This window comes from Marmota monax, unplaced genomic scaffold (assembly GCF_021218885.2).
Source record: "Marmota monax isolate L192 unplaced genomic scaffold, Marmota_monax_Labrador192_F-V1.1 WCK01_AAM20220418_F8-fsc00010, whole genome shotgun sequence".
In the NCBI taxonomy this organism is placed as follows: domain Eukaryota; kingdom Metazoa; phylum Chordata; class Mammalia; order Rodentia; family Sciuridae; genus Marmota; species Marmota monax.
The window spans coordinates 18,778,792-18,806,697 of NW_026692321.1; the positions used below are offsets into that span (position 1 = coordinate 18,778,792).

Sequence of the window (27,906 nt, forward strand, 5' to 3'; positions counted from 1 at the left end):
CAGCAAAGGGACAAAAGGACAAATTCTTTCTTAATGAACTTCATCCCACTTGGCCTGGTCCCCTGTCCTGACATGAGATTTGAACCCTGGCCTCAAAAGATTGCCATCCCAGCTTGCTCGGCGTCGTTGGCAAACTGAAGCCTTAGAACGAGCAGTTCTGAATGCCACGTTCTTGTGTCTGACCCTGTGTTCAAAAAGCAATGGATTAATGGGCTAAAGAAAGGGTTTTCCTTTGCTTTATTTAGAAAATAATATTCGGGAGGAGGCCAAAGTCATGTTTTAAGTCAGATCTCAGTGCCTGGAGGGGTGGGTTCCAGGGGTCTCCGAGAGGCTGCTGGATCAGGAGTTTGTGGCACATCAATATCCCCAGAAGTGAATCCGAAAGGAGCTGAAAGGAAGAATCCAGAGGCTCATCTGGAGCCTGGGGTTCTAAAGGGCCCTCCAACTCGGGGCTCTCTTTGGTCCTGGAGTCCTCCCTAGCCCACCTCTCATGTCCCTTTCTCTGGTTAATGGCCCAAATGAAACTTCTTTAAGATTCTTTTAGCAACACTAGAATGCAAAAAGTTTTAGAACCTGATGGTGCTGGAACCAGTGGAAAGAAATGGGATTGACTCAAAGAGAAATACAAGGCAGACCGATGCCAGGTCCAATTTTGTGTAGTGGAGGAAGAAGAATTACCTTTGACTGGAGTGGCCCCCAAGTGTGTATCTCTAGGGTCCACCCAAGCTACAAGCCCTCTGGCTGCCATGTTGGAATGGGGAACTCTGGCCCCCATCCGGGTATATGGAAGCAGAGAAGACCACCTGATTCAACTGGGCCAATCCAACTCCCTCTCTCTGGAAATTCAGAGTTAGAGCTGAGAGAGATCACTGAGGAGTCACTGAAAGTCATTCAAAACCAAAGAGAGAGAAACCTGGCCACTGTAGGGAGGCCATTGAAGGTCTCCTGTCTGAAAAAGCAGAGGTTGCTCATTGGCAGAGGAGTGAGGTCAGAAGCAGAGATGCCTGGGGAGAGGTGGAGGAGCAGTTATTGGGGGGCTCCTGTCCAGGTGCTCTATGAGGCCCAGCTCTCTATTATTATTTTTTTTAATAATTTTTTATACCTTTATTTTATTGATTGATTTTTATGTGGTGCTGAGGATGGAACCCAGGTTCTCGCATGTGCTAGGCAAGCGCTCTACCCCTGAGCCACAACCCCAGCCCCTCTATTCTTGAGTGGGCATTCTTCCCTTCTATCAGAATCTCCTAGCTTATGAGACCAGCGGGCAGAACAGGGGCAGACGTAGAAGACATGCTCAACTGATGCTACCTCAACATCCCTATAAGGGCTCTTTCATCCCAACTTGGGCTGCCTCTAGAGGGAGTGCACTTCCTGTAACTGAAGGATCCCCAAAGGACTGGAAAACACAGCCAGGGAAGTACGGAAATGGCCAGCCATCTTCAGGGGATCCGGACCAAACAAGGCCATTAAGTCTCCTTCCTGCTCTCGTCTCGGAAGTGGAATTGGTTGCTTATCTCATTAAGTTTCTCTTCTTCTATGAGCATCTTCCAGCAGCACCTTCACTTTCCTGTACAAATCCCCACCTTCCTGCGACCACAGGGTAACTATGGCAAAGGCAAGCTCCCAGGTCAGTCCTGGAGCGCAGTGGCTCTTGGGAGAAGGTGTGCTGGCCGCCCGGGGACTTCTGAGGTTGGACCACTCCCATCATTTGCAAAGCCCTGGAATCCAGTCCTCCCCTCTGGGTTTCAGGTCCCCCGGGGTTGCCTAATTTCTCAGAAGCTGCAGCTTAATAATTCTGGAAGAATCTGCAAAGTGCCTTGGAAACTCGTGACTCCTTGGGGAGACTGAGATGCTCCACTGGCCAAGGGGAGACTGGGGGCCCTTCCTGAGCCCTCCCCCACCCACCATGCTGGGAACCCCTCCCCCTCCAGAACTCCTTACTTCATGAAATCTGGAGACTTGAACATTGCGTGTTCAAACTCTGAGAAGGACAGCATGTTGTCATTGTCCAGGTCTGACTCACTCAGGACCTGGCCAGGGGAAGGAGGCTGAGGGGAGCCTGGTGACAATGAGGCGGGGCGCGGGGGGAGGAGAGAAATGCCCATGCAAGGGACAGCATATGCCAGGATCTCTGCCAGGTGCTTACACTCATCTCCTGGGGCCCTGTCCCACCTGTGAGGCCGGTTCTCACCCCTTACCCGACCCCCCGAGAAACAAGGCAGTGTGCCCTAAGGATCCAAGATCTCAGGGGCTGACTCTCACTCCTAGGAAGATTCTCCAGCACCATCTTGATAGTGAGGGCAGGGGTTCCTCCCACCTGCCCCATCGCCTGGTCACAGGCAGGGGCCCTGCACTGTTAGGGGCTCAGTCAGGTGGGAAGGTGGTGGTGATGCTGTCTCTTTCCTTCTAGTTCCCATTCAGACCAGAAACACTGGAAGGTTTTCACAGTCACTCTAGGACATCTGGACATGGTGTGGCTCTGGGACGAGGTGGGGAGGGGATGTTGTTATGTGTCCAGCTGCTCTTGGTCTATCTGCCTGCAGGAACCCATGTGGGTGGGAGGCCCCGAACTGGAGGGTCAAGCACATTGCTCTGGGGACCATGGAAGAGACTCGGGGGAAGGATAAACAGTTGGGAGGTAGTTGCTTCCACCTATGTGCCCACTCCTCAAGGCACCTTGTGCGGCCCACCCCTGTGGCAGCCACCAGGGAATAAGTGGTCCAAAGGCCAGTGTGCCAATCTGCTTGAGGCTCAGCCTTGGGTCTCCTCCCAAGTGGGTGGTCTGATACCCAAGGGCTTTGAACCACAAGGCACCCAGGCCCTGCCCTTCAGCTCTCGAGTACACACGTGGTGTGCAAGGTCCATCAGCATGTCCTCAGACACGTCATCGCTGTTCAGCAGTCGTAGCACAATCCTCTGCAGGTCCTCCTCATCGATGAAGCCGTTCTCATTAAAATCTGCAAAGAGGAGGTAGGTGGTGATGGGAGTTGTGGGCCTTGAGTCCCAGAGCCCAAGACACAGAATCCCATCAGCCTCTGGGAAGCTGAGCAGGGCCCAACTACCTCAGACGGGGGGGACCTGGGCAGGCCCACAGGGCAAGGCATGACCAGATGGGCAGGCTATAGACAAATTAAGTATTAAGTAACGTGGCAAAAATAACAGTCATTGATTGAGTGCATAATACACGCTCAAGTCTGTACCAAGAACTTGACCTATTTTAAGTCACTGAATCTTCACAATCAACCTTTTATTAGTCTTATTTTATATAAGTGGAGACTGAGGCATGAAGGTATCATATGGTTTGTTCACACTGCCATAAAGTGGAAAGGTGGGATTCAAACTCAGCTAGTCCTGAGTCAACCACGTGCTATGGAGATCTTCATCTCAGAACTCAGAGCCTTGTGTATGTTAGGCAAGTGCTTTACCTGTGAACTCACCCCTCATCTGCTCCCAGTGGTTTTAGAAGCTATCCTATTTAAACTAGATCTGCTTAGGGTTTCCTGTCATTGACCACCAAATCTAATCCTAATTCATTATCAGAGCCTCAGTTTCCCCATCTGAAAAAGGGAATAATAGTAGTACCTCCCAAGTTGCTGCAAAGATTAAATAAGGAGACACATCCACCTGGCATGGGGTCTGGAACACAGATGGTGCTCAACACAGAAGACAATGCTTGTACCGTAAGGACTCAATTCGACATCACTTGCTGATTATTCAGCACTAAAAATACAAACCTTAGGGACTGTGTAATGTCCCACCTTGAAGAACAGGAGCTAGATAGGCATATACTGGGCTATTAGAAGACTTGATGTCCAGAGTTTGCTGGTGCCACAGGGTCCTTCAATGGCAGAGTCACCATCTCTGTTTCCGAAGGTAGAATGTAGGTGTGGAGGGCACAACTGACCCGTGGCTCCTTAAGCAGTGCCTTTTCCCTGGCCGGATGTTTATCAGCCCCAAGAATTGGAGACTGAGGCCCGAGTGGTTCGAGTGGTTCGTGGAGATTCTCTGCTCACAGTTTTGCATCGTCCACCACAGGAAATGGCTCAGAGCAGGTGAAAAAGGCAGAGGGACCTGGAGGCAGCCACAGCCGCAGTGACACTGCACCACTGGCAAGAAACTCCGAATTCTCTTCTTGAGACCCCGCAGTGTCCCCAGGCATCCTGCTGGCCCAGCTCCTATATGCAGAGACTGCAGCAAATGACATGGCTTTGGTCCCAAGCCATCTGGAAACAGAATAATTTGCTGGAGCAAATGTAGTCCTGGACAGTTCCTCTCCTTTGGGGGTGCAAGGGCAGAGCAGCCTGGGAAAGGGCTAGAGGCGGGAAGCTCTGGGCCACTGGCCAGGTCCCAGCCCATGCCACCCCAGCAGCCTTAGGAGCTGCAGCGTTGGACCACTCAGGAGGAGGTGGAGACTTTCTCTTGGGAAACACCAACAGCAGGATGCTTAGGAATCTGGTGGAGTCAGGGCTCAGCCGTCATGTCCCTCCAAAAGACTCTTGCCATCATCCTAATGTCTCTGTAATTCTTGCTCTTTGCAATGGACAAGGTATTGTTATTAAAATTGGCCCATTGGCTGAGGGGGACATGCATTCACTGCTATTCCCAGGAGAACTGGGCTTTCCTCCCTTGTCTCTCCCAATCACCAGCATTCTGTGGCTGTGTCAGGTTTAGAAAGATGTGGAAAGATCTGCCACTACTGCTTTGCCCAAGGGGAATCCACAACTGGTGGGGACTATGCTGATTGGAGCAGAAGGTTGTGGTTGGGGTATTGGTCTCTGAAATGTGTAAAATCTCCCCGCAGTGTGGAGAGATGGGGGATTATCAGCTGGAGGCTAGAATGTTCCTCAAAGCAAAAACTGGAGGCCAGGAGGTAAGATCCAGGGAGGTGCAATTTCTTGCTGAATTCTTGACCAATTTTGCCCCCCCCCCCTGTCTTCTTACTAACAGAAATGTTATTCCAGATGATACTATGTTCAGCTTAAAATATGTCACTTTCCGGGTTTCCTTGCTGCTATGGGTGGCCATGTGACATTGTTCTGGCCAATGAAATATAAATCGAAGTTTCTGGGTGGGGTTCTTAGCTTGTGAAAGGAAAATGGATTCACCCGTGTATTTGAATGCACATTTTGTTCTTATCCCTTCTCTCGTCCCCTTTTCTTCCTGCCTAGAATGAAGATAAAATGGCAGAGAAGCCATTCTGTGATCATGAGGACTGTGGTCCCATACTTTTGAAAGATTAGGAAGGTTAAAGGAGCCTGGGTCCCTGATTGCCACCTGGAATCATCGCCCCAACTCTGGAATGCCTGATTTCAGGCTTTTTTTGTTTTTCAAAACACGAGCAGTGTGAAGAGTGACTGAATGTAACACTGATGTTGTAGCAGACTGAGCAATAACTCTCAAACTCTGCTGCATACTAGAAACACCAGGAAGTACTCAAATACCATTACATCAAATCTCTGGAGCTGGGGCCCAAGCACCTGTTTTTTTGTTTTGTTCTATTCTGTTTAACTCCCAGGTGATTCTAATGTGCAGCCAAGTTTGAGAATCACTGAGCTAAAGCAGTGCTTCTTAAGACTTTCAGGTGCAAAAGAATCTCATGGGATCTTGCTAAAAATGCAGATTCTGATTCAGTGGGTGTGGGCAGAATCCAAGGATCTGCATTTCAAACAGGTTTTCTGCTAGTGCCAATGCTGCTAGACCACGGGCTACACCCAGAGTTACCAGGAGTGAGAGTATTGAGTTAGGCCTTGGACTTTTGCTATGAATCATCACCGTGACTCTGACTATGATCATCCCCTACTTCTGTCTTTGCCATCTCTTCCTTCTTGTTATTCATTTTCTTCTTTCTTCACTGTAGAGCAAGACCACCTGGACTTACTGAGCAGTCCCCATGTGCCAGGCATGAGGTACAGGGATTCACGAGTTCCATTTCTAATCTCGCTGACAGCTTGTGAAGCCACAAATCTTCTGAATCCAAAGAGATTTGTCCGGGTGCCTCTGATGCAGCCTGGCGTCTATGAGTCCCCTGGCATCTATTTGCAAGCCGATTTGCATGGAGGTGTTGAGCTTTTTGTTTTCCTGTTTGGGCTCCACGGGGAGGGAAACCTGGAGACAGCTGGAGAAGTCACAGGGACACAGGAGGGCAGTGTGGTGTCTGATCCTTGACCTGACCCGGTCATGCAGCTCTCCTTGATTCAGAGCTGACCATGGTACAGCCCCCGTGCTGGAAATCTGGAGATGTCCTGCTGCTCCTATAGCCCCTGAGGGGTTTGGGGATTTTGTTTGGTTGGTTCTGGAAACCTTGGAAAGACAGCAGAGCAGACGTCTTTTAGGACATCTGCCCAGCATATACTTTACCATTGCTGAGAAGAGTCCCCAACCCAAGCAGCCAACTTCTGGGGCCATGTTTGTTCACGTCTCTGTTTCTTTTTGGATATAGGGGAGCAAGTTTTGTTTCCCAGCCCAGGGCAGCAGATCATTGATTTGGCTAAGCCAATCAGCACCTGCTGAGAAAATGGAGGAGGAAACAGATGCTGAGGAGCCCACAGGCCACATGGGGTTGGGGGTAATCACTTTTGGCTCTCGGGCACAGAGGCATAAAAATCAGATCTGAGAAAGAGGAAGTTCTTAGAGAGCATAAGATGAGAGAGACCAGGCAGCCACAGCGAGGAAAAAGTGGCTGATTCCCAGCTATATCCTAGCCCCTGAGGGGCTTCATTTCTCCCCGGGTTCTATACTGCTTGGACAAACTCCAGTGTCCCTAGCCACCCATGCTCCACACCTCTATTTTGCATGGGTGAGGACTTGACTTGCTCGCAACCAATAGATTTGGCCAAGGTGATGAAAAGTCACTTTCATGGTCACATTATGCTATGTAAGACATCTGACAGCAAAGTGACTCAAAGCTCATTCTCTTTCACTGTCTTTGAAGAGTAAGTGGCCATGTTGGGAGGCCCATGTGGCAAGGAGCTGAGGGCAGCCTCCAGCTGATAGCCAACCAGGGGTCAAGGCCCAAAGTCTTATGGACACAAGGAAATGGATCTGCTAACAACCTGAGCCAGCTTGCAGGTAATTGTTCCTCTTCAGAAGCGAATGCAGCCCAGAGAGAACCTTGATGACAGTGTGGTAAACCCTAACAGAAAGACCCACTCAGTCATGCCTGGGCTTATGACCCCTAGACATTGTGGAATCACTCATATGTGTCATCTAAAGCCTCTAAGTTTGTGAAAATTTCTTATTCAACAATGGAAAACGATTATAATGTGATTCCCTATCAGTTCCTTTCATGTGGGTAAATTTCTGTGACTTGTAACTTGAACACTCTTGGCTGAGACAAGAATGAACAGGGAGCCTGGACCCGTGTTCCCCCAGAGGAGCTGCCCTGTCCAGAACTGTGTAGCAGGGGCTTGAGCTCACACAGCTGCCACCGGTGGTGGAAGAAATGACAGAGAATAGCAGAAAACAGTGGGAACTATCTGAAGACTTCTAGAAATACTTGCAAGAAAGGAAAGAGGAAGAGTGTCATGGACAGGTGGGGGCTACTTTGGGTATGTGATTTCATTTTTACTTATCCTTCCTGGAATTTACTATGAATTTGTGTCTTGTATCAAATTTAGGAATGTGGTTCATTATTTCTTCAAGTATCTTTTCTGTCCCATTCATTCTCTCCTCTCCTTCTGAGATTCCAATTGAATATATGTTAGATCTTTCCATTGTCCTACATGTCTAAGGCTCTATTCTTTAATTCTCTCAATATTTGTTCTGTTATTAAGATTAGATTACTCATGTTTACAGATTCTTTCCTGTCATCTTAATTCTTTTGCTAAGCCCATTCAATGAAATTTTCAGTTGTTTTGTTTTTCAGTCCTATAATTTCCATTTCATTCTTTTTCGTAGTTTCTATTTCTCTGTTGTGATTTCTTATTTTTTAATTAATTATGAGTATATTGAGTATATTTGCTTTTGCATCACTGGGCATGGTTATTGTGATGGTTAGTTGTATGTGTTAACCTGACTGAGTTAAGGAATGCCCAGATAGTTGGGAAAACTTTATTTCTGGGTGTCTGTGAGGATGTTTCCAAAACAGATTAGCATTCGAATTGGTAGATTGAGTGAAGAAGATCATACTCATCAATGTGGGTAAGCATCATTCAATCCATTAAAGGGGAGCCCAGTAGAACAAAAAGACAGAAGAAGGGAGAATTCACTCTTCCTATATGAACAGGTCATTTATCTTCTCCTATCCTTGGACATCAGCACTGATTCTTGAGGCATTGGACTGAATTAAACCAACAGCTTTCCTGGTTATCCAGTGTGTAGACAGCAGATCATCGGACTTATTGGCCACCTTCATCATGTAAGTCAATTCCTGCTGTGGTTTAGATATGAGGTGTCTCCCAAAAGCTCATGTATGAGATGATGAAGAAATGATTGGGCTACGAGAGCCTTAAATTAATCGGTGCATAAATCCAATAATATGGATTAACTAGAGGTTAACCATAGCCAGATTCTTTAAAGAAACCTATCTAATAGTGAGGGAGAAAGAGAGATAGAGATAGAGATAGAGATAGAGACAGAAATAGATGGGGGGATTGATTTTGATTTCAGGACATTTTAGTCAGTCAGGTTTCTTTAAAGAATCTGGCTAAAATACAGTTACAATAGCCATGTAAAAATGCTTGTCAATTAATTTCAACACCCGGATCAAGTCAGAGTCAGTCTTCCTTCTTGAGAATGCATTAATTTTAAAAGAAAATTTTTGTATATTGTGTAATCTTGGATTGCATTTTGGATATTATAGATGTTTGCTGTGGAGACTCTGTATTCTGTTATATTCCTCCAAAGAGTGCTTAATTTTTGCCTTTAGTAGGCAATTTGTTGGACTCAGACTGCAAATCAGGGGGCCTTGTTAAAATGTAGTAGTTCCTCAAATCTTAGTTCAGTTTCTTATCCTTAGTAAAGTTGCTTTGCGTTTGTGCCTATATATATAATTTAGAAGTCAGAAGAGATCTCTGCCGAGCTTGTGAAAAAAAAAAAACATGGGCTCCTTTTCTTTGGCTTCCTTCTCTCTGAACTCTCCTCTTACTTTTCAGGGGTTAGTTGTCCCAAACACTCTGGTTCTTCAACCAGAATGAATTCAGGGTTTTTATCAGCCTGTGTAATTTGGCTCATGGATGCATGAGGACAGGAGAAGATGGGTGTCTCAGCTCAAATGGAAAGAGTGATGCTGAAGTGTACAAGTCTGTATATGTAAGCCACAGTGCACTCAAAGCCTTGCACACAGCCTGTTTGAACTCTTCTCAAGATTTCTTTTGAGAATACCCCGTGTGCCACCTATGGTAAGGGAACATTTACCTGGTGAAGAGCAGAATGTTAGCAGAGCCCTGAGACTATCCCAGACAGAATCAGAGACCCCCCCGCAAATAAAGTCAAAGGACCTCAGAGCTGATCTACTTCAAGTCCTTCATTTTAAATATGAGAAAAACCAAGCTCCAGGGAAGTGGAATGATGTGTTCAAGATCGCTTGGCCATTTGTGGTTGACCTAATTCTAGTGTTCATGTTTCTTAACTTCTCACCAACACTCCTTCTGCTGAGTAAACATAACCCCTTCCTACTCATCTGTCATTCTCTTCCTCTCTCTCCCTCTGGCCCACCCTTGCGCTACCACCACATATCAACCCCAATGACTCCATTGACCTGAATAGCATGGATGGGAGGGCACCCTCCATTGAGGTTGTAGTTCTCAATTATTTTGTTATTCCACAGTACTTGAGAAACATGATACATACCCACAAAGACCCAAGTAAACCCCAGTCAACACCATCCCATCAATGAACTGATGTTGCTGGATTCCAGATGTGGTAAGTATGCCTACCCCCTCTTACCACAAGCCGCCCATAGCACCCACCGTAGATACGAAAAGCATACTCAATCTTCAGGCTGGGGCAGGCCTGCTCACTGAACACAGAGGCCATGCCCAGCACATCCTCAAAGGAGAGCACATCGTCATGTGAGAACACTTTGCAGATGCGGTCTCTGAAAGGGTTGACCTGTGGGTGGGGAGAAGGAGAGGGAGGGAGGCCTATCAGGGTCAGGGTCATGCTTCCCTGAGCCTCTCCCATCTGTCACAAGCACTCTGTCCTGGGTTTGAAAAGAAAACAGCAACAACCTAAAGACTCAGTGAACCAGGACCCCGGGTATGATGGGGGTACCTGGGATGAGGGATGAGAGCCCTTACCTGACATCACTCTCCTCACTACTGTCTCCACTTGCCTACACATTCCAAAGGCTTTATTATTATTTTTGTGTTGTGTTGTTTTTTTTCTTATGGCTATTAATTTGTCTCCATTTTATGTAGAAAGCTTGGAAAATGAAAAGAATAGGACAAGCCTCATCTGTAATCGACTCCCTCAGAATAAGCCGCTGTTGACATATTATTTAGAAGCAAGACAGACATGGGTTTCAGTCCTGGTGTCACTGTTTACTACTGAATGACTTTAGTTTAGACAAATTACATAAGCTCCCAGAACCTGAGGTTTCTCATCTACAAGATAGGGTGGGATTATAACTGTATCTGCCTAATAGGATTGTCATGAGGATTAAGCAGGGTAGGTTTCAAGTTGCACAGTGTCTGATAAATACCAACCAGCAAATGAGAGCTGATAGTTGTTACCTAATTGAAATAGATACCATAATTTGCATAGCAATTTTCATTTAAAAAAAAAACAACTATTTCTCAAACTAAGTCCCCAAATGAGGAAGGGTGACTTTAGAAATCCTGGCTCCCCTAAACTGGGCCTGCTAAGCAAATAGCATTCCAGTTGCTTTCCTGCCAGCTCCGATGCAGCTTGCTGAGACTGCTTGCTACTCTCTCTCAAGGCCCAGGAGTGGGCTTTGGGATAAAGGGGGTGGGGCAGACCTCATGAGGGTTTCCTATAGTTTGGATCTTAAATGTCCCTCAAAGTCCCACTTGTTGAAATTTTGGTCCTCAGTTTAGCACCATCAGGAGGTGGTGAAATCTTTCAGAAGTGGGTCCACTTGGAGGTCTTAGGTCATTGGGTGTGTGCCCTTGAAGAGGACAGTGGGAATCAGCCCCTTTCTATTGTTCTTGACTTGGCTTCCCAACTGTCATGAGGCAAACAGCTTCCTTCTCCACATGTTCCTGCCATGATGTGCTGCCTCCCTGCAGGTCCAAAGCAACTGGGCCAACCAACACTCGAGTAAAACCTCCAAAACTATGAGGCCAAACAATTCTTTACTCTTTTTAAGTTGATTATACCAGGCATTTTGTTACAGTAATGGAAAACTGACTAATACTGGATTTAAGGGGGAACTGCAGAGAACAATCTTGGAAATCTTTACAAGTGGCAAGTCCATCTTTGGCACCCTCCTCCACTGATTCTTAGTGCCCCTAATTCATTCTCATTTCCAGGAACTCCTTCCTCCAGTTGCTCAGGGGCTCAGCCCTTACCTGTTCTAAAATTATATCATCTGCTCCCTTCTTCCAAAATGACCCCAATACATGCTGCCTCTACCCCAACCAAAATCCCTTTTTTCTTATATGTGCCTCAGTGGATGTGAATGGCCACTAGTTCCTTAATCTTCCAAATTTCTAGGTGGTTGAAACAACTCTGGTTGATTTTTCTGAGTCCCCCTTTCACTGACAAGGTATCTCTTTAAGCTCCAGGCTTCATGCAAAAGCGTTCACCCAGTTCCTCTGATCCAAACATGTGTTGGCTGTCACCTTCTTTGTGGGCATCCGGGCTCACCCAAACCCCAGGGCTCAGTACCCCTGTCTGAAGCTCCTTTGGGCTGTACTAGCTTCAGTAAATGCTCAGCTTTCTGGTTTAGATTGCTTCATTTGTAGTGTGTGATTTTTTTTTTTCTTTCATTCCTTTAGAACTCGGCTACATATTCAAAAGTGTGATCTTATTTTATTCATATTTCTACTTATTTGAGGTGTTTGGGAGTCATTCTGTGTCATCTCAGGTGGCTATATAGTTCTCAAACTAGTGAGCATCTAGTCACCTGGGGTTCTTATGAAAAACATGAATTCATGTAAGCCAGGTGCAAAGATTCAGCTGGGTGAGAGGGGTATGTTCTAGAGATTTAGATTTAGACTGCTGTACAGTCTAGTTTCCAATTGTGGGTTGTGTGCTTGAAAATTTGTTCAAGAGAGTTCATGGAATACACACACACACACACACACACACTTGTAAGCTCTTACCCTCTAAGATCCTATGTTGGAACATCTGAGATGTAGCTCAGTATTATAGATTGAATTGTGTCCTCTCCACATTTCATATGTTGAAGTTTCTAATACAGAACACCTGAGAATTTGACCTTATTTGGAAATAGAGTTGGATTAAGGTGGGGTCACATGAGGGAAGGTGGGCCCCTAATCTGACTGATGTCCTTATAAAAAGGAGAAATTAGGAACACCAAGACACACATTCAGGGAGAACTCATGTGAAGATAAAGGTAGATCTCAGGGCAGTGCTTCTGCAAGCCAAGGAATGGCAAACATTGCCAGCAAACTAGCAGGCTGGGGGAGCACCTCCCTTCTGGTGCTCAGCAGAAGCCAATGCTGTCCACACCTTGATCTTTAGACTTTTAGCCTCCAAATTATGAGACAATAAATTTCTGTTGTTTAAGCCACATAGTGTATAGCACTTTGTTATGGCCACCTTAGTAAGCAAAACACACAGAAATTTGCCATGTAAAGAAGATCCCCAGTCAGTGGGAGTCCATTACATGTATTATATATACCTAATTTTATAAAAATTTATAATATATATACAAATCTCACAAATATATGTTGCAGGTGTGGCCAGGGTCCAGGGGAATCCAGGCTGACCTCTAGAACCTCCAGACAAGCTCCCCTCTACCTAGATCCTCCATTCTTTTACCTCAACATCCCCAGAAATGCTTTGTTTGATGCCTTCAATTAAAGCTGATAAGCCTTATCTACTGTGACGTGTTCCAGGTCACATGGACCAAGCTAAGTAGCTTTGCAGATTACATTAGCAATTTTTAACTACATTAACTTTTCTCACAAATGGATACGTGGCTTAACGAGATTCCTACCAAGGACAACGCATTGGAGATAATGCTTATAATGCAAATTCAAGTGAACAAGAAAGTGTCAGCGCCATTCCCTCTCCTACTCAAAATACCAGTTTTTCTCTAAGAGATGGAAACTGGGAATCCAGTCAGATACAACAAGAAGTCTCTGCATCAATTCTCTGTGCTCAGACAGGTGCAAAGCAGGTCAACAAGCTCACTGCCAAAGCACATTTTCATCCAGGAAATGAGATACAATCTTCCTTTCCCTGGGGCCTCCTCCATTGCTTGAGTTTGCTAGAAGTGATGGGAGGGAGATGGTTGCCAGGAGGCCAATTCATTTCTCCTTTGACTCATATCACGTGACTTATCTATGCACGCACGCACACACACACGCACCCCCTTCATTTTGTAGTGAGTGGAAGCTGGGCAGTTGGGGTGATTATCTGATGGCAGTAAGAAAATAAACCAACATTGCTGGGAGCCATTAGCCAAGTAGGTATGACAATTTCCTTGCCAGCGTACCCCATGTTGCTGACATGTTGCAGTGACATTATATGTAGGTGACCTTGCTCAAGGACCAAGGCAGATTAGGGTGTTCCCGGTTTTAAGATAATCGTGTTTAGGGCGTTCCCAGTTTAGGTTCCAGGTTTAAGGTTTAAGATTATTCCTGCTGGGAATAGGGCGTATCCTGCTGCCTGAGTTCCCCTTGAGTTCTCACGGGATTCAGACAGTATATTTTGGAGATAGAAGCCCAGTGGAGGTGAATTTGGGCAGAGAACGTGGATTTGGGCAGAGAACGTGGATTTCCCCAGAACGTGATTGTAGACGGCTGGTGTGAGTTCGGGAATAAAGAGTTGCTGTTTGAATCTACAAGCTGTGTGGTGGCTCGTGATTGTGTGCCCAGCCAGACTGCGGCATTTGTGCATGGTGAGCCCGTTGGAAGATGCAGAGAAAATATTGTTGAAGATGTGGGAAATAAGCATTAGAACAGATTTCACACTGCAGAAGCTTTTCTAAATGTTAGGTAAAATACAGATGATTCCAGTATGGTTTACTGGATTCTGTTTCAATAATGAAATACATGAAGAACCACATGACTGCAAGCCACTAAAGAAAAAGGTGTTATGCATTGAAGAGTAAATTGCTTCTTTAATAAAAATGCCATTTATGGGTAAAATTGAGTGTAGTCATTGATGGAAAGATTGCTCCATGATGAAAAGAGAGGGTGACACGTGTGAAACTAATTCCCTATAGGATTTCCCGCAGGTTACTGCGGCTAAGAAGATAAATCCAGGGGACTTGGGATACAGCTCAGAGGTAGAGTGCTTGCTTAACATGCTTAAGACCTGGGCTCAATCGCTAGCACGGTTGCATGCATGCGCACACATGCAAGTACAGAAAATACAACAGAATGCATTGATATGGTTAGTTTTTCTAAAACAAAAGAGCGTTTAAAATATATTAAAAATATATGCAATGATTTGTAATCAGAAGGGAAAATCTCCTGGACCACACAGAGGTTTGCTGGTCATCTCTTGGCAGAGTTCCTAAAGGACCCATCAAACTTAAAGATGAGGGATATGTTTTCGTTGCATAAAAAGAGGCAGGAGGATTGCAGATTCAAGGCCAGCCTCAGCAAATTAGCAATACGCTGTCTCAATATAAAACATATGAAAAGGACTGAGGATGTAGCTCAGTGGTACAAGTGCTCCTGGGTTCAATCCTCAGTACCAAAAAAAAAAAAAAAAGACAAGTGTCCCAAATTTGCTGAGCTTTTTACAATGACAAGTGACTCTTTGATACCTATTATTTTGCTAAATAATTTTTACTAATTATATATATGTGTGTATATATGTATATACACACATACATACACATGTACATATGTGTGTGTTGTGTATTTGCTGTGTTGTTCACCAAAATGAACTCAAATTTATTGGACTCCTCAAGGTAAATTAGGTGACTCATTTGAACATTAATTCTTTTCCAAAGAAACTCATGTTTTGAAGAGAATATTTTGAAAATGGTATTTTTGTTGTTAAAAACACATGGCATCACCTATAAAAAATGCTTATATCTGCATACCTGAAATATTAGAAACAGATTTTTGTAGCCTGTCTGAAAATTTTCTAAATAAAGCGTGTCAGTGGATTTTTGAGTACATTAAAAATATAAAAACGCAATGCTTTCCAATTAGCTATTGGAGTCACTGACTGATATAAAGGATGATAGACAATTTGAAGCTTAATTTCAATAAAAAGCATTTAGTTGGTGGATGGGGATAAAAATGAATGCCATGATTTATTCACGCAGCCCGTGGCACATTTCTTCCCTATGGACCAGTTAGACAGCTGTTAAAAATAAACTAACCTAGCTGCACCCCATGAATATGTACATTATGTGTCAATTTAAAAAAAACAACTAAATTAGAACCAGATCTCTAAACAGCTCTATTTCAAAGCATTAAAGCAAGGTTTTGAAGGATAGTGAAGCAATCCAACCACATCGTTCTCCCTACACTTGTTAATCCCATGCAAAAAAATAAAATGGTGCAAGGAAGAAATTTTGTTACATATAATACAAGGAGTTTACTTTAAAATATTTTATGTGATTTTTAGCTTTCCTTTTAATTTTTGTTTTGCATATTTATACTAATAGTATAGTAGTAAATATATATAGTCCTAAAGGACTATGCATGTGTTGTGAAGACGTTTCACATTTCTTTTTAATTTGGTGGGGGGTGCACCATCACAAATGTCTGATCTCTGATACAGACTAACCTCCTCCTCTCACAGATGTGGAACTGTAGCTCTGGGGAAGGAAGGGACATACCAAAGTTTACTTAGTCAGTGAGTAGATGAGCCACCCAGGACCCAGGCCTCCTGTGCCCACCCCACCCTATTTCCTCTTTGGGGTCTTATATCCATTAAACCTCGAAAGAGAAAGGTGCAAGGGAGGCTGGCAGTGTGACCATTAGAATGTGGGGAACCTTGTAAATAATTCTGAAAATTCATACTTGAATATAAATATTTCATTGTGTCCCAAAGTGCAAAACTGGAGCGTAGATTGAAGCCAGAGAAGTGGCCCATGAGAACTGGGTGGCTAGCCACAGTGACTGTCACTCTAAGTGACAGTACTGGAGGAGCCACAGGAGCTCTTGGTGCGGGAGGGGGAAGCCAGGAGGAGAGGGGGAAGTGACACAAGCCATCAGACTGGGGAAGGGGGAAGGAGAGCACAGTGCAGGACATCAGGACAGATGTCAGGCTGTTAATTTGGGCTGGGTCACCAGAACACTAATGGAGCTGGGCGCCAAGGGGCGGCTGGTATAGCTCTCTGTAGGCCCCACAGGCAAACACCAGGAGGTTGTCCCAGGCCTGTCTCTGTTCCAACAGGGGACCGCTTCCTTCTCTCTCAATTTCCCTGCCTTGTCATATCCAGAGGGATATCCCCAGACACAGAGCCCCTTGTGACCAGGTATCACTTAGAACACATATAGCTCCAGGCAAAAGGAGAGTTTCTAAGAACCCAGTTAATGCAACCTCAGTACCTCTCTACCTTGAGCTAAATGACAGCTCAGCCTGTGTCCCAGGGTTCCCAACAGCCCAGCCCCACAGGGCAGACAAAGCAGCCAGGAAGGGGCAGCAGAAGGATCAAGAGTCATTAGCCATCACAGGTCCAGTTTGCTGGATTCTAGAATCTTGATGCTATAATGTTAACAATCCAAAAGCTGAACCAATAAATTTTGGAATCTATCTAGAGAGTTAGAGTCTGCATAAAATTTCACACTCATTTAAAAGTCTTCAATCCTCCAGAGGAGGAAGGAAGTGACAATTGACAAAGTAATGCTTCCATTTCAAGAATAACATGTACCCTAGATTCAAGGCATTTTGAACAAGGAGAATATAAACATGTCAGTGTGGAAATTTATACAGGTAACTCAGCAGTACAACCTCCATCGCACATGATAAAATGCTGGGAGGTTTTTTTTTGGAAACAAAAACTACAGTTTGTTAATTAAAAAAAAGATTGTGGTTCCTGCCAAAATATTAAACTTTTTTTTTTAAAAAAAGATCTTCTCAAAGTTATTGAACAAGAGATTTGATTTGAAGATGAAAGTCAGAAGGAAAATATTTGGACTTAGCTTAAAAATATCTCCTCACCATTTCTCCAACCAGCTCTTAGTCAAAAGAGCTTTTTACAATTGCTGGAAAAATTTCACACAAAAGTATACCAGTGACTCAATAATGATATCATTGATGCATTTTGATGTTTTTTAAAAGAGATCAAAAAAATATTATTACATTGAAAATCTCATTGCCATTAAAACTTTCTAAATTTCTAGTGTATGTTATTCTTGAATAATATTTTAGTTTTGTTCATTTATCCACTGCCAATCCTTATTAGAGTAATATGATTAATATTTGTATTTTTAAACATTTTAAACAGATGTAAAGCACCTGCCAAAGAAAGAGGTGGATGGGGTAATCATGGAGAGGAGTGTGGTCAGCATGCCTCCCTTTTTTGTTTTGTTTTCTTTTTTTTTTTAATTTGGTACTAGGGATTGAACCCAGAGGTATTAAACCACTGAGCCACATCCCCAGCCCTTTTTATTTTTTTATTTTAAGACAGAATCTTGTTAAGTTGCTTAGGGCCTCATTAAGTTGCTGAGGCTGGCTTTGAACTTGTGACCTCCTGTTAGAGTCCATAAACAAGTCAAGATGGCACCTGGCATTTTGCCAGAGGGAGTGGTTTGTGAAGTAATGCCAGCTAGCCATTAAGATGATAGAGATTCCTTAATGACTGACTGCTGTGTCTAGATTATGTCAATTAAGTTAAGCTGTGTGTAATCATTAAGATGATGATTCCTTATTGGTTGACTGCTGTATCTAGTTTATGTTAATTAAGATAAGCTGTGTGTAATTAGATATATATATACACCCCTACTGTCCTACAATAAACGGCTCCCACTCCTGCTGTATCAATCTTCACAAGTTCCTCGTCACCCCCTGGTTAGTTTGCTGCAGCCAGACTGCGGCAACCTCCTGTCTCTGGCTCCCAAGCTGCTAGCATTATAGGCTTGTGCCACCACACCTGGCAGCACCCCTCAGTTTGAATAGAGGCCTCAGTTTACCTGGAACAGACTCACTGAGGGAAGCACTGCTAAGTTTGAGGGGCAGATCCTGTGTCCTAAAAGAGGTTGCACCAAAATCTTTTGTACTTTAGTGTCTTTAAAATTTTCCCTTGGATATACTGTTTGTATGGATTGGAAGGCTCAATATTATTAAGATGTTGATTCTTCCCAAATAGATCCATAGAGCTATTGAAAGTCTAGGTAAAGTCTTCCAGGCAGTGGTTCTTGGTGGAAATTGACAAGCTGATTTTAAACCTTATATGCAAATGAAAATGCAAAGGGTTTCTAATAGCCAAGGCGACCCTGAAGAGGAGGAAACAGGCTGAAGCACCCATATTACCAGATATCAAGATCTATGCTGGGCCTTTATTTTGATTTAGACAGTGTAATATTGTTCAAGGACAGACAAACCAACATATAGCCATAACAGAGATCCCAGAAACAGATCCACACACAGATGGCCCTCTGATTTAAGATCAAGATGGCACTGCCTTGCACTGAGGAGGAGGAGTTCTTTTCTCAGTAAGGGGTGTAGGGGTTAGCTGATATCCACATGGAGGAAACCAAATCATGATCCCTACCTCACACCATATACAGAATCAATTCCAGATTGATCAGAGACCTACTGTGTTTATGATTAATAATAAAACTTCAGAAGAAAAGAGGAGCATATCTTCATGACCTCGGGGCATCAATGTATGGAACAATGCAGAAGGTTCTGCAATGTATTTTGTTGAGTAAAGAAAGTCAGACGAAGAAGGCTATGTATTATATGAGTCTGTTCTCATCAAGGCAAAATATAAGGATATAAAATAGATGAGTGGTTGCCAGCGGTTGTGGGAGGAGATGAATACAAGGGCACCTCAAGAGGAAAGTTTTAGGGCAAAGGAACTGCTCTGCAGGGTGCCACCTGGTGGTAGATCCATGCCTGTGCGTTTGGTAAAACAGGAGAACTGGGCACCAAATAAACTTTGATTGGATGCAAATAAACAAGAAAACGAGAAGAGGAAGCCAATGGGCCCAGGATGAAAGACAAACCAGTGGCAAATGAAAGTAACTGTGTCATAAATGTGTGGTGACAAGTCGTTGAGAGGGCGGGAAAAAGAGGAACAGTCCAAGTACCTTTGGCAAACAGGGTTTAGCTGGGTTCTGTAAAGACAGACAAGAAGAATAAATATACACTGTGCTTCCAGGTGGGAAATTTGCTTCTCACAGGGTGTGAGTTAGCAATTCTGAGACCATGTGAAGGCTAGGGTTGAACAGATAGATAAACAAACAACAGATAAATTACAAATAAGCAAAGCTAGATACGGTATTGGGTTAGTCAGGGACATCAATATGAACTTGTAGGGATTTTACTTATATAGTAAAATATAGATGGATAGATACAAAAACTAAATACCGAGGTGTGGTGTGTGGGGGTTAGTATGCCTTCCTATGTTTTCCAGCTCTGTTCATTAAATAACTACAGTGGAAAACCTGGAAACTCCACCCTAACTGAATGACCAAATGACCTTTATTAATGCCACCAATGATACGTCATGTTGATGTCATAAATCCCCTGAAATGATATGATGAAGGGGGCACTTGCCTCTGTGGTATTCTTTGCACAAATCTATAACCCCAGTCTAATCACAGGACACACACAAATTAAATACAATAACATTTAGCCAATGGTCTCCAAAAAATCTTGAAAGAATGAGCATCTGTTACAGATTACAGGGGACTAAGGACACATGGTAACTAAATGCAACATGGGATCCTGGAACAGATGAAGACATTTGTGGAAAAACTGGTAAAATCCAAACAAAGTCTGTGATTGGGTTCAGAGTGTTGCACCAATTTTGATGTTTAAGTTTTTGCCAGGTGCGGTGCTGCAGGCCTGTAATCCTGCAGGTTTGGGAGGCTGAGGCAGGAGGAGCACCAGTTCAAAGCCAGCCTCAGCAACTCAGCAAAGCCCTAAGCAACTCAGTGAGACCCTGTCTCTAAAATAAAAAATAGGGCTGGGGATGTGGCTCAGTGGTATAGTCCCCTGAGTTCAATCCCTGGTACCGCCCCCCCAAAAAAGAAAAATCTTATTTTTACTAAATGTTATCATGGTTATGCAAGACATTGACACCGGGGAGAGCTGAATGCAAGGTATAAAGCACCCAGTTTATGAAACCTTAAAAAGCAAGCATTGAAAGGATCAAGTGATTTCAATAACAAAACTGCTTTCAAGAACAAATTCATAACATTTAAATAAATACAACATTTAGCACCTAATGTGAGAAAATTTATAATGTTTTGTTAGCATCCAATAAAAAATTTCCAATCGTGCAGAAAAAGCAGAAAGGTAAGACCCATAATCAGTAGCAAAATCAACTAATGGAAACAGATCCCAAAGTGACACAAATGAGAGAGCAGGCTCAAGTCTTAAACTAACTATTACAACTACCCTACCCAGGTTCAAGAAGGTGGAGGAAACCGTGCGCAGACTCACGCCTATAGTTCCAGCTACACGGCAGGCGGAGGCAGGATGATTGCTTGAGCCCATGTTGAAGACTGAGACCAGCCTGGGCAACAGGGTGAGACCCTGTCAGAAGAAGGAGGAGGAGGGGGAGGAAGGGGAAGAAGAAAGGAAGGAAGGAAAGGAAGGAAGAAGGGAAGAAAGAGAAAAAGAAGAAAGAAAACAGGTAAAGGAAGACGTAACACATAGTGATGAAACCCATAACGTCCATATTTGGAGAAGCTGAACAGATACCAAGCGGAAGAAACTTCAAGAAAATGAAACCTGGGCACAGAATAATCACCAGTTAAAAATCCTCAATAAAGACAAACAAAGAGGCAGGAGATGGGCACAAAGATAGGAACCAAAAAAAAAAAATTACACTAGATTCCTTATAGAAACCAAGCAAGCTAGATGCCAGTGAAACTGTATCTTGAACTCTCTGAAACAAACAGAAAGTTCTCGTCCTGTTATTCTATACCCTACACAAATATCTTTCAGACCTGAAGGCAAAAAGACCTTTTCTCCCAGACCAAAGCTGAGAGAAGCCAGCAGCAGCAGACTAGAGCTACAAAAATAATCAAGTCCTTCAGGCAGAAGGAAAATAGCAGAAGGAAAGATGGATCTACCTAAAGGAACAAAGAACACCAGAAATCATAAGTATGTGGGTAGATAGAAAAGGTATTTTCCCTTATTTTAAATCCTTTTCAAAGAAAAAATCCACAAGTTTTTGGCCTTGAACAAGTTCTTGGCTGGCCTCGAACTTGCAATCCTCCTGCCTCAGCCTCCCAAGTAGCTGGAATTATAGGAGTATGCCCAACAATAATCCATAAATTGTAGTCAGAAATTTCAAAACTTCTCTTTAAATGATTGATAGAACAAGTAGACTCTCCCCTCAAATTCATTAAACATGTAAAAAGACTTTAAAAGATTATCAACCAACTGGATCTAATTAACATTTTATAGAAATCTCCATTTTACATAGCAGAATACACATTTTATTTTTCCCAATGCACTTGGAACGTTGACCAGATGTAGGATTATAAAGCAAGTTTCAATGAATTTAAGAGGACCTAAATCACATAAAATATGTTCTTTGACAATAAAAAATTAAATTAGAAGTCAATAATGAAAAGATAGCTTGAAAACCTTCAAAGTCAAAGAAAACATGAGATTGGAAAATATTTTGAATTAAATGAAAATGAAAGCACAACATATCAAAATGTGTGCTTTTCAGTGAAAGCAGCATATACAAGGGGATTAGCAGTATTAATTGTTTATATTGAAAAAGAAAAATATCGTTTTTCTTTAAATGAAAGGTCCTTTCTCCATTGGAGGGAGCAGCCAGTAGAATCCATAACAACCCTGTTTTGTTTTTAAATAGGGGATCGAACCCCAGGCCTTGCACATGCTAGGCAAGTGTTCTACCACTGAGCTATAGTCCCAGTCCCTAGCCCACCCTGTGCTCCTGGGCTAAGAGCACCATGGGAAGTAGCTGTCCCCAAGGAAATGGAAGAGCTTGTCACCAGGAGCAGTGGCTTGGAAACCACAGGTGAATGGAGCTGCTGAGCTCACCTGAGGACAGAGGCTGAGGTGGCCCTCACGGATAGCTCTTCTAGCTCCCATCTCTGTGCCCAGGAGGAATTCCTAGATTCAGTCTGAACTAGGAGCAGCCTTTCAGCACTAGAGTAACTCTACCAGAAGGTGGCAGTGTTGGGTCACAGTCAGTCAGTTCACAAACTCAACACAAGTGAGCACCTACTGTATGCAAGGCATTGGATTAGGTTGTGACTATCTTGCAAACAAGCAGCAGGACAGATGACTGAACAGACATTACCACTCCACATGGCAAAGAGCAACCACAAGTCCAGAGCAGGAAAGTGACTCTTCAGGTTCTAGGCCCCTGGCTACCAGCTACTGGCTCCCTGTCACTGTGCTCCCTCCCTGCCCTGAGGAGCCTTGTCAGGACTCAAATTCCTATGTCAATGCTTTTTCTAAAGAGCTACTCTTGCCCCCCTCACATATTTAATTTTTTTCTCAAGAAAATATCCTAAACCCACATTCCTAGACACAGAACACATGAGGTCTGTGGCATTACCCTGAGTGCCATGTCCTTGACAGCTAGTAGTTGCTCAGAGAACCAGTTGCCAGGGGGTAAACATGTCACTTCCTTGTCAGGGCATGAAGTTACAAAGTTTGTAACCTGAACTTCTTGTAGCAGATGCATAAGTATGAGTTACTGTGTGCCAGACACCAAGCTAGGTCCTGGGGACACCAAAACAATGAAGATGCCACCTCTTCCCTGGGCACTTGCAGAAGTCTTTTCAGAAACAAACAGCATAGAAGAGTCTAAGTCAAGCATTGTCACCCTCCTCATCCCCCAGTGGATGTCTGAAACTCGATAGCACTAAACCTCTATGTACAAACACGGTGGGTACCTCAACATTCACTCTGATGACTGAGAAGGATACTAAGTGATTTACTGATAGGTAGCATATACAGCATGGATATGCTGGACAAAAGTGTGATTCACACCCCAGATGGGACTGCTTGAGATTTCACTACAATTTTCACAGGGGCACTCAATTCGAAACATATGAATTTCTTATTTATAGAATTTGTCATTTAATTTTCAGATCACAGTTGATCATTTCAGATCACAGTTGATCCCCCTTATCTACATACCCCTTTTCCACAGTTTCAGTTGGGTAACTGGAACTGTGGAAAAGGGGCATGTAGATAAGGGGGAACTACTGTATAAGCCAAGTGTAATGACAATAGCTAAGACAAGGCAGTGTCTGCTGAGCAGTAGGATCTGGGAAAAGGATCTGGAAGGAGAAACCAGAATACAGAGCCTAGAGCAGGAGCCGAGGCTAGTGCAGGAGGAAGGGAGATGTGGTAGGATTCTGGGGAGAAGCTCTCGGCAAGAGAATCAGAAGCAAGGTGAGATAGTGGACTCTCCTTCTGCCTCATGTTCTTCCAACTGTCGCCTCCCCTTCCAGGCAGCCCGTGTTTCACAGAATGGATGAATGTTAAGTAGGAGAGTGGGGCTGACCAGGACTCTGAAGCCCCTCGAAGGCCCAGATTGTTCTGTATGATTCTGAAATGCTCAGATTCTACTGAGCGTTATGGATTCTACTGGCTGATGGACCTGTTCCCCTGTAAGGGAGCCAGGGTGGGGGGCGGGGTGGTGGAAGGTGGGAACCCCCCTCCTCTGCGAGCCAGGCCCTGGAGGCATCTTCCCTAGCAGCTGAGCCTAGAAAAGGGACCCTCTCTGGGTTTCAGATGTTCAACCTTCCTGAAGTCTAAAACACAGAGAGGCCCTTGTGGGAACTGTCTCCTGGTGACAGATGGCCTGGCAGGGACAGGCTGAGGATGTGTCCTACCGGCAGCTGGAGTCAGATTGCTAATGGAACAAATAGGAGAAAGGCAGTAAAAAATGTTAAATATTATTAAACAGCCGTGGGCCCACGTGACCTGAGCCTGGCTCAGCTCCATCAGACCAGTCTCTCCCCAGGTCCCAGGCCCATGGGTACGAGCTACTGCCTTGAAGAACCTTCCAGAAAAGCCACCTGCCCTAGCACCTCTCCTATGTGGAGCTCAGGGAACTGCAGGCCTGAGTTTTTAGGGGGCTAGGCACTGCACTGTGGGAGGTTTGGGGTAAAAAATCGATCAAGCCGAGGCTCTGGAGTCAGGCCGACTCTTAAAAGTTAATGTAACTACTTTATCTGACGTCTATAAGATTTTGACTACTTTATAGAATCTCCAATTTTTATTAGTGCAAAAATAAAGAAAAAAAAATAGAAAACCAGAAAGTTGATCATCCCCTCACTTGGCTTTGCTTGCTTCTCAATATTGTTATAGGCAAAACAAAACTTACCTGTGTTCTGGATAAGGGTCTGTTCACATTTGCACATGACCATTTTAACATCTTGGGATCAATTCTACAATACATTACAGCATGTTTAACAGTATTCCAGATCCTGGGTAACAACAAGCTAAAAACAAATGGGTGCTTTGGGGCAGCTTATGGAGCCTCTCCGTTTCGCATCTGAAAAATGGGCAGAATCATAACTTTGCTCATGGGGTTTATGGGGATCAAATGAGATCATATCTGCAAAGCACCAGTATGGGCAGACCCCCAGTAAAAAACCCCATCCCCACTTCACCTGCTTCCCTTCAGCATCACCAGCACCCCAGGCGCTGACAGAGCTGTGCATTTTGAACTTCCAAGCAAGTCTGGGCCAAGGTGCTGCCAGGGGCTCACCCTGCCTGCTGATGGGTGGCAGAAATATAAATTCTGCCTCCTCAAGGTCAGCTGCTGACCCTGGCTAGAGGCATGGTTGACCTGGCAGGCTGATGTGGGTATCACCTCCATGTGAGGTGTCCAGGAGCCTCAAGGAGAGTGGCTCTGGTGAGAAGGGGGTTGTCACCAAACTGTGCATTTCCTCATGCTGCAGATGAGGGTAGAGGATCGCAGATGCCCACATGCTGGCCGTGTCTCTGAGCCCATAGAAGACTTTTCCCACAATTCAGATGAACCAACCATAGGCAATTTGGGTCAGGACCTTGGGTTGGACCCAGGAGTCTGAACATTCACAAGTTCCAGGTGGTCTTTGAGTGGCTGATCCTTAGTCAATACCAAAGTCCCCCATCAACCTCACAGTGCTGGGAAATGGCAGACAAGATGCTGGATGCCATAGGGTTGACTTCACAGGTGGCTCCTGTCCCCACCAAAACAAGGCCTCCTACCTAGCAAGGGAAGAGAATGGAGATGGGAGCTGTGGGGAGAGGTGGCATGGAGCACAGAGCGATTACCTGTCCCGAAAACAGTGGTTTCACCCAGACACCTGGCCTCCCTCTCCCCATGTAAAGGGCTGTGGCCAGGCCCTGCAGGGCCATCGCCTCTGACCCATGTGAGCCCACCCCTCCCACCTCTCCCTGCTGCTCACAGTCAATTCCACCTGTGACAAATGGTCTCTCCTACAAACATGTCCTTTAACTGTCTTCCTTCTTCCTTCCTTCCAATTTCTGACAGATTTATTTAGAAAATAAATAAATTTACTTCTGCTTCCTGCCTTCTAGTGAAAACCACTTCTCCTAGGGAACCCATTAAAGTGCTGGTGTTATGTGAGCAACTCTCTAGTTCAATGCTGTAGTTTTGCCATTTTATCTAATTACTAAGACAATGAGAGAAATATTGCTATTGACATTCTGAAGCCGCAGGCATGGGGGGGGGGCAGGTTCTTGTGAGTGGAAGGGCCCCTTTGCTCTGAGGAGGCTGGCCTGGAAGGAGGGGCCGGCTGCCAAGAGGGGGACATAGCAGGCTGGAGGGGAGAAGACAGATGGAGGGAGAGATGAGGGATGGATCTCTAAGACGGTGTGCTTCCTGGGACCCCACCCAACCTCTCCTCAGCCTGCAGTGGTGCTGGCCGCAGTTCACGGAGTCCTTGGCAGGAGGGAATATCTGTGGACTTCAACAAAGGGACCAAAAGTTTTGACTGGGTAAATACAAAGTGAAGAAGAGAAGCAGACTTGCCAGAGATGGAGGCAGAGGGATATAAGCAGCAAGAGCTCCCCATGCAGATCCCTGACAGTCCCCTGAAACAAAAGAGCAGGAGCCCCCGGCAGGGCCATGAACCCCCACAGGCCAGAATGGAGGCCAGGTGGCTCACAGCCATTGCGACTTAGGTTTGCTCTGAGGGCAGGAGGTTCCCAGGGTCATTTGGCCTCTGACTCTTAGTGTGAGGTGGTTTCTCTGTTTTAACGTTGTTGCATGGTGATCAGGGTGGGTTCTCAGGACTCAGGTGAGAAACTTAACAACAGTTTCTATGGTTTTCTTTGGAAAATACAAACAAAGTTCTGGATAGCCAATATAAAAGTCCTTTCAACACAAGGAATACCTGTTTTATAGGCAGTGAAAACAGAAGACAGGAATCACGGGAGGAAGCCGTCCACCAAGGCCAGCCCAGGCAATGGACATTCAGAGAGCTGCCCAGAGGGCTCCCCTACTGCTCATAGAAGCAGTTGGTTACTCGCTCCTGGTGTCCCCCACTGTGCACAAGAGTCTTGATGGCTTCAGACTGATTTGAGCTGTTCAGTGACACTACCCATCGTTTCCCATTAGTCCTTTCCCCCACCCGAGGAGTAAATATCTGCCCATCCATTGTAAAGCCAAGGAGCAGGGAAGAAATAAGAGGAAAAGCAAGAATTTGACCCTAGGTGTGTCTGGCCCATACATCTAAGGAGCATATACTGGGAGAAACTTGTGTCACAATGGCCAAAGAGCACATGGAGGTGTTTGGCTTCTGGACCAGCTGGTGGGTCAGGCTGAGCGCCAAGGAATGTGCTTATGATCAGTGCTGGTGCCAGCCCACGGAGGACCAGAGTAGAAGTGGAAAATGTCCTGCAAATTGCTGCATTCAGGACAATGAGCATTTGAGCTGATTATCTGTTGCAGGAATGACATGAAGTTCTGCATCTCTTCCCCGGTGTGGCCCCAGCTGCACAGCAGTGCAGGTGACCAAGACTGGGGCAGGCTACATACTCAGCAAGAGATGCTGAAAGAGCTCCCCCGGAGTTAGCTGCAGTGCCAGCAGTGCTGGGCCCTTGTCAGCACAGTGCTTCTGGGGACATTCTTATTGGATATTCTTATGGGAGGATGGAAAAATGGATTAGATGACAACACATACACAGTTGCCTATTGAAAACCGACATGTAAAGTGACCTTTGGCAGTGATGTCAACTTGGAGGGAGGTCTCTAGTGATGTGTCACAGGGCTCTATATTTTATTATTGATTTGAGTTAAGGACGCTTGAGAGTCCATGTTTTTCATTTTGTGCATTCTCCCCACCCCCCACCAAGCATCACTGTTTTCCTAAGTTTCCACACACTCAGTATAATTATCATTTCAATGTTGCATAGTTCAAATTCCCAGAGTGGACTGCCCCCAAGGAGAACCTGGATATCTAAACTAAGAAAATAGTTTCAAAAAATGAAGAAAATTATACATGAGAATGTTTACTGCAAACAACCTTTTTATAGCAGCGAAATAAATAAATAAATAACCCCCTGGAAACAATGTTAATGTCCAGCAATGAGGGGATGGTTTAGTAAATCAGAACCCAATGCAATTATGCAACCATTAAAATGATAATTACACAGTTTATGTAGCAATGTGAAAAAAGCATTTGTTCCTGATGGAAAAAGCACAAAATAAAA

General features: G+C 44.6%; 2 protein-coding genes across 4 annotated transcripts in view; both read right to left on the reverse strand.

Annotated features, from left to right (window-relative positions):
• Positions 1–27,906, reverse strand: part of Otof (otoferlin) — a 197,738-nt gene that overhangs the window by 106,010 nt on the left and 63,822 nt on the right. Inside the window, exon 2 of the mRNA XM_058578424.1 lies at positions 2,848–2,957. The gene's annotated coding sequence lies outside the window, so the exon portion shown is untranslated. The remainder of the gene's footprint in view (positions 1–2,847; positions 2,958–27,906) is intronic.
• Cib4 (calcium and integrin binding family member 4) overlaps positions 221–27,906 on the reverse strand; it is a 51,993-nt gene continuing 24,307 nt past the window's right edge. The window contains exons 4-7 of one of the 3 annotated variants that reach the window (XM_058578428.1): positions 9,909–10,050; positions 2,848–2,957; positions 1,942–2,030; positions 265–388 (exon numbers count right to left, since the gene is read on the reverse strand). In XM_058578428.1, coding sequence (XP_058434411.1) covers positions 358–388; positions 1,942–2,030; positions 2,848–2,957; positions 9,909–10,050 — 372 coding nt within the window. In that variant the 3' untranslated portion in view covers positions 265–357. Of the gene's footprint in view, positions 389–1,941; positions 2,958–9,908; positions 10,051–27,906 lie in introns of all 3 variants that reach the window. The other 2 variants (XR_009226556.1, XM_046441427.2) reach the window with 2 other exon arrangements.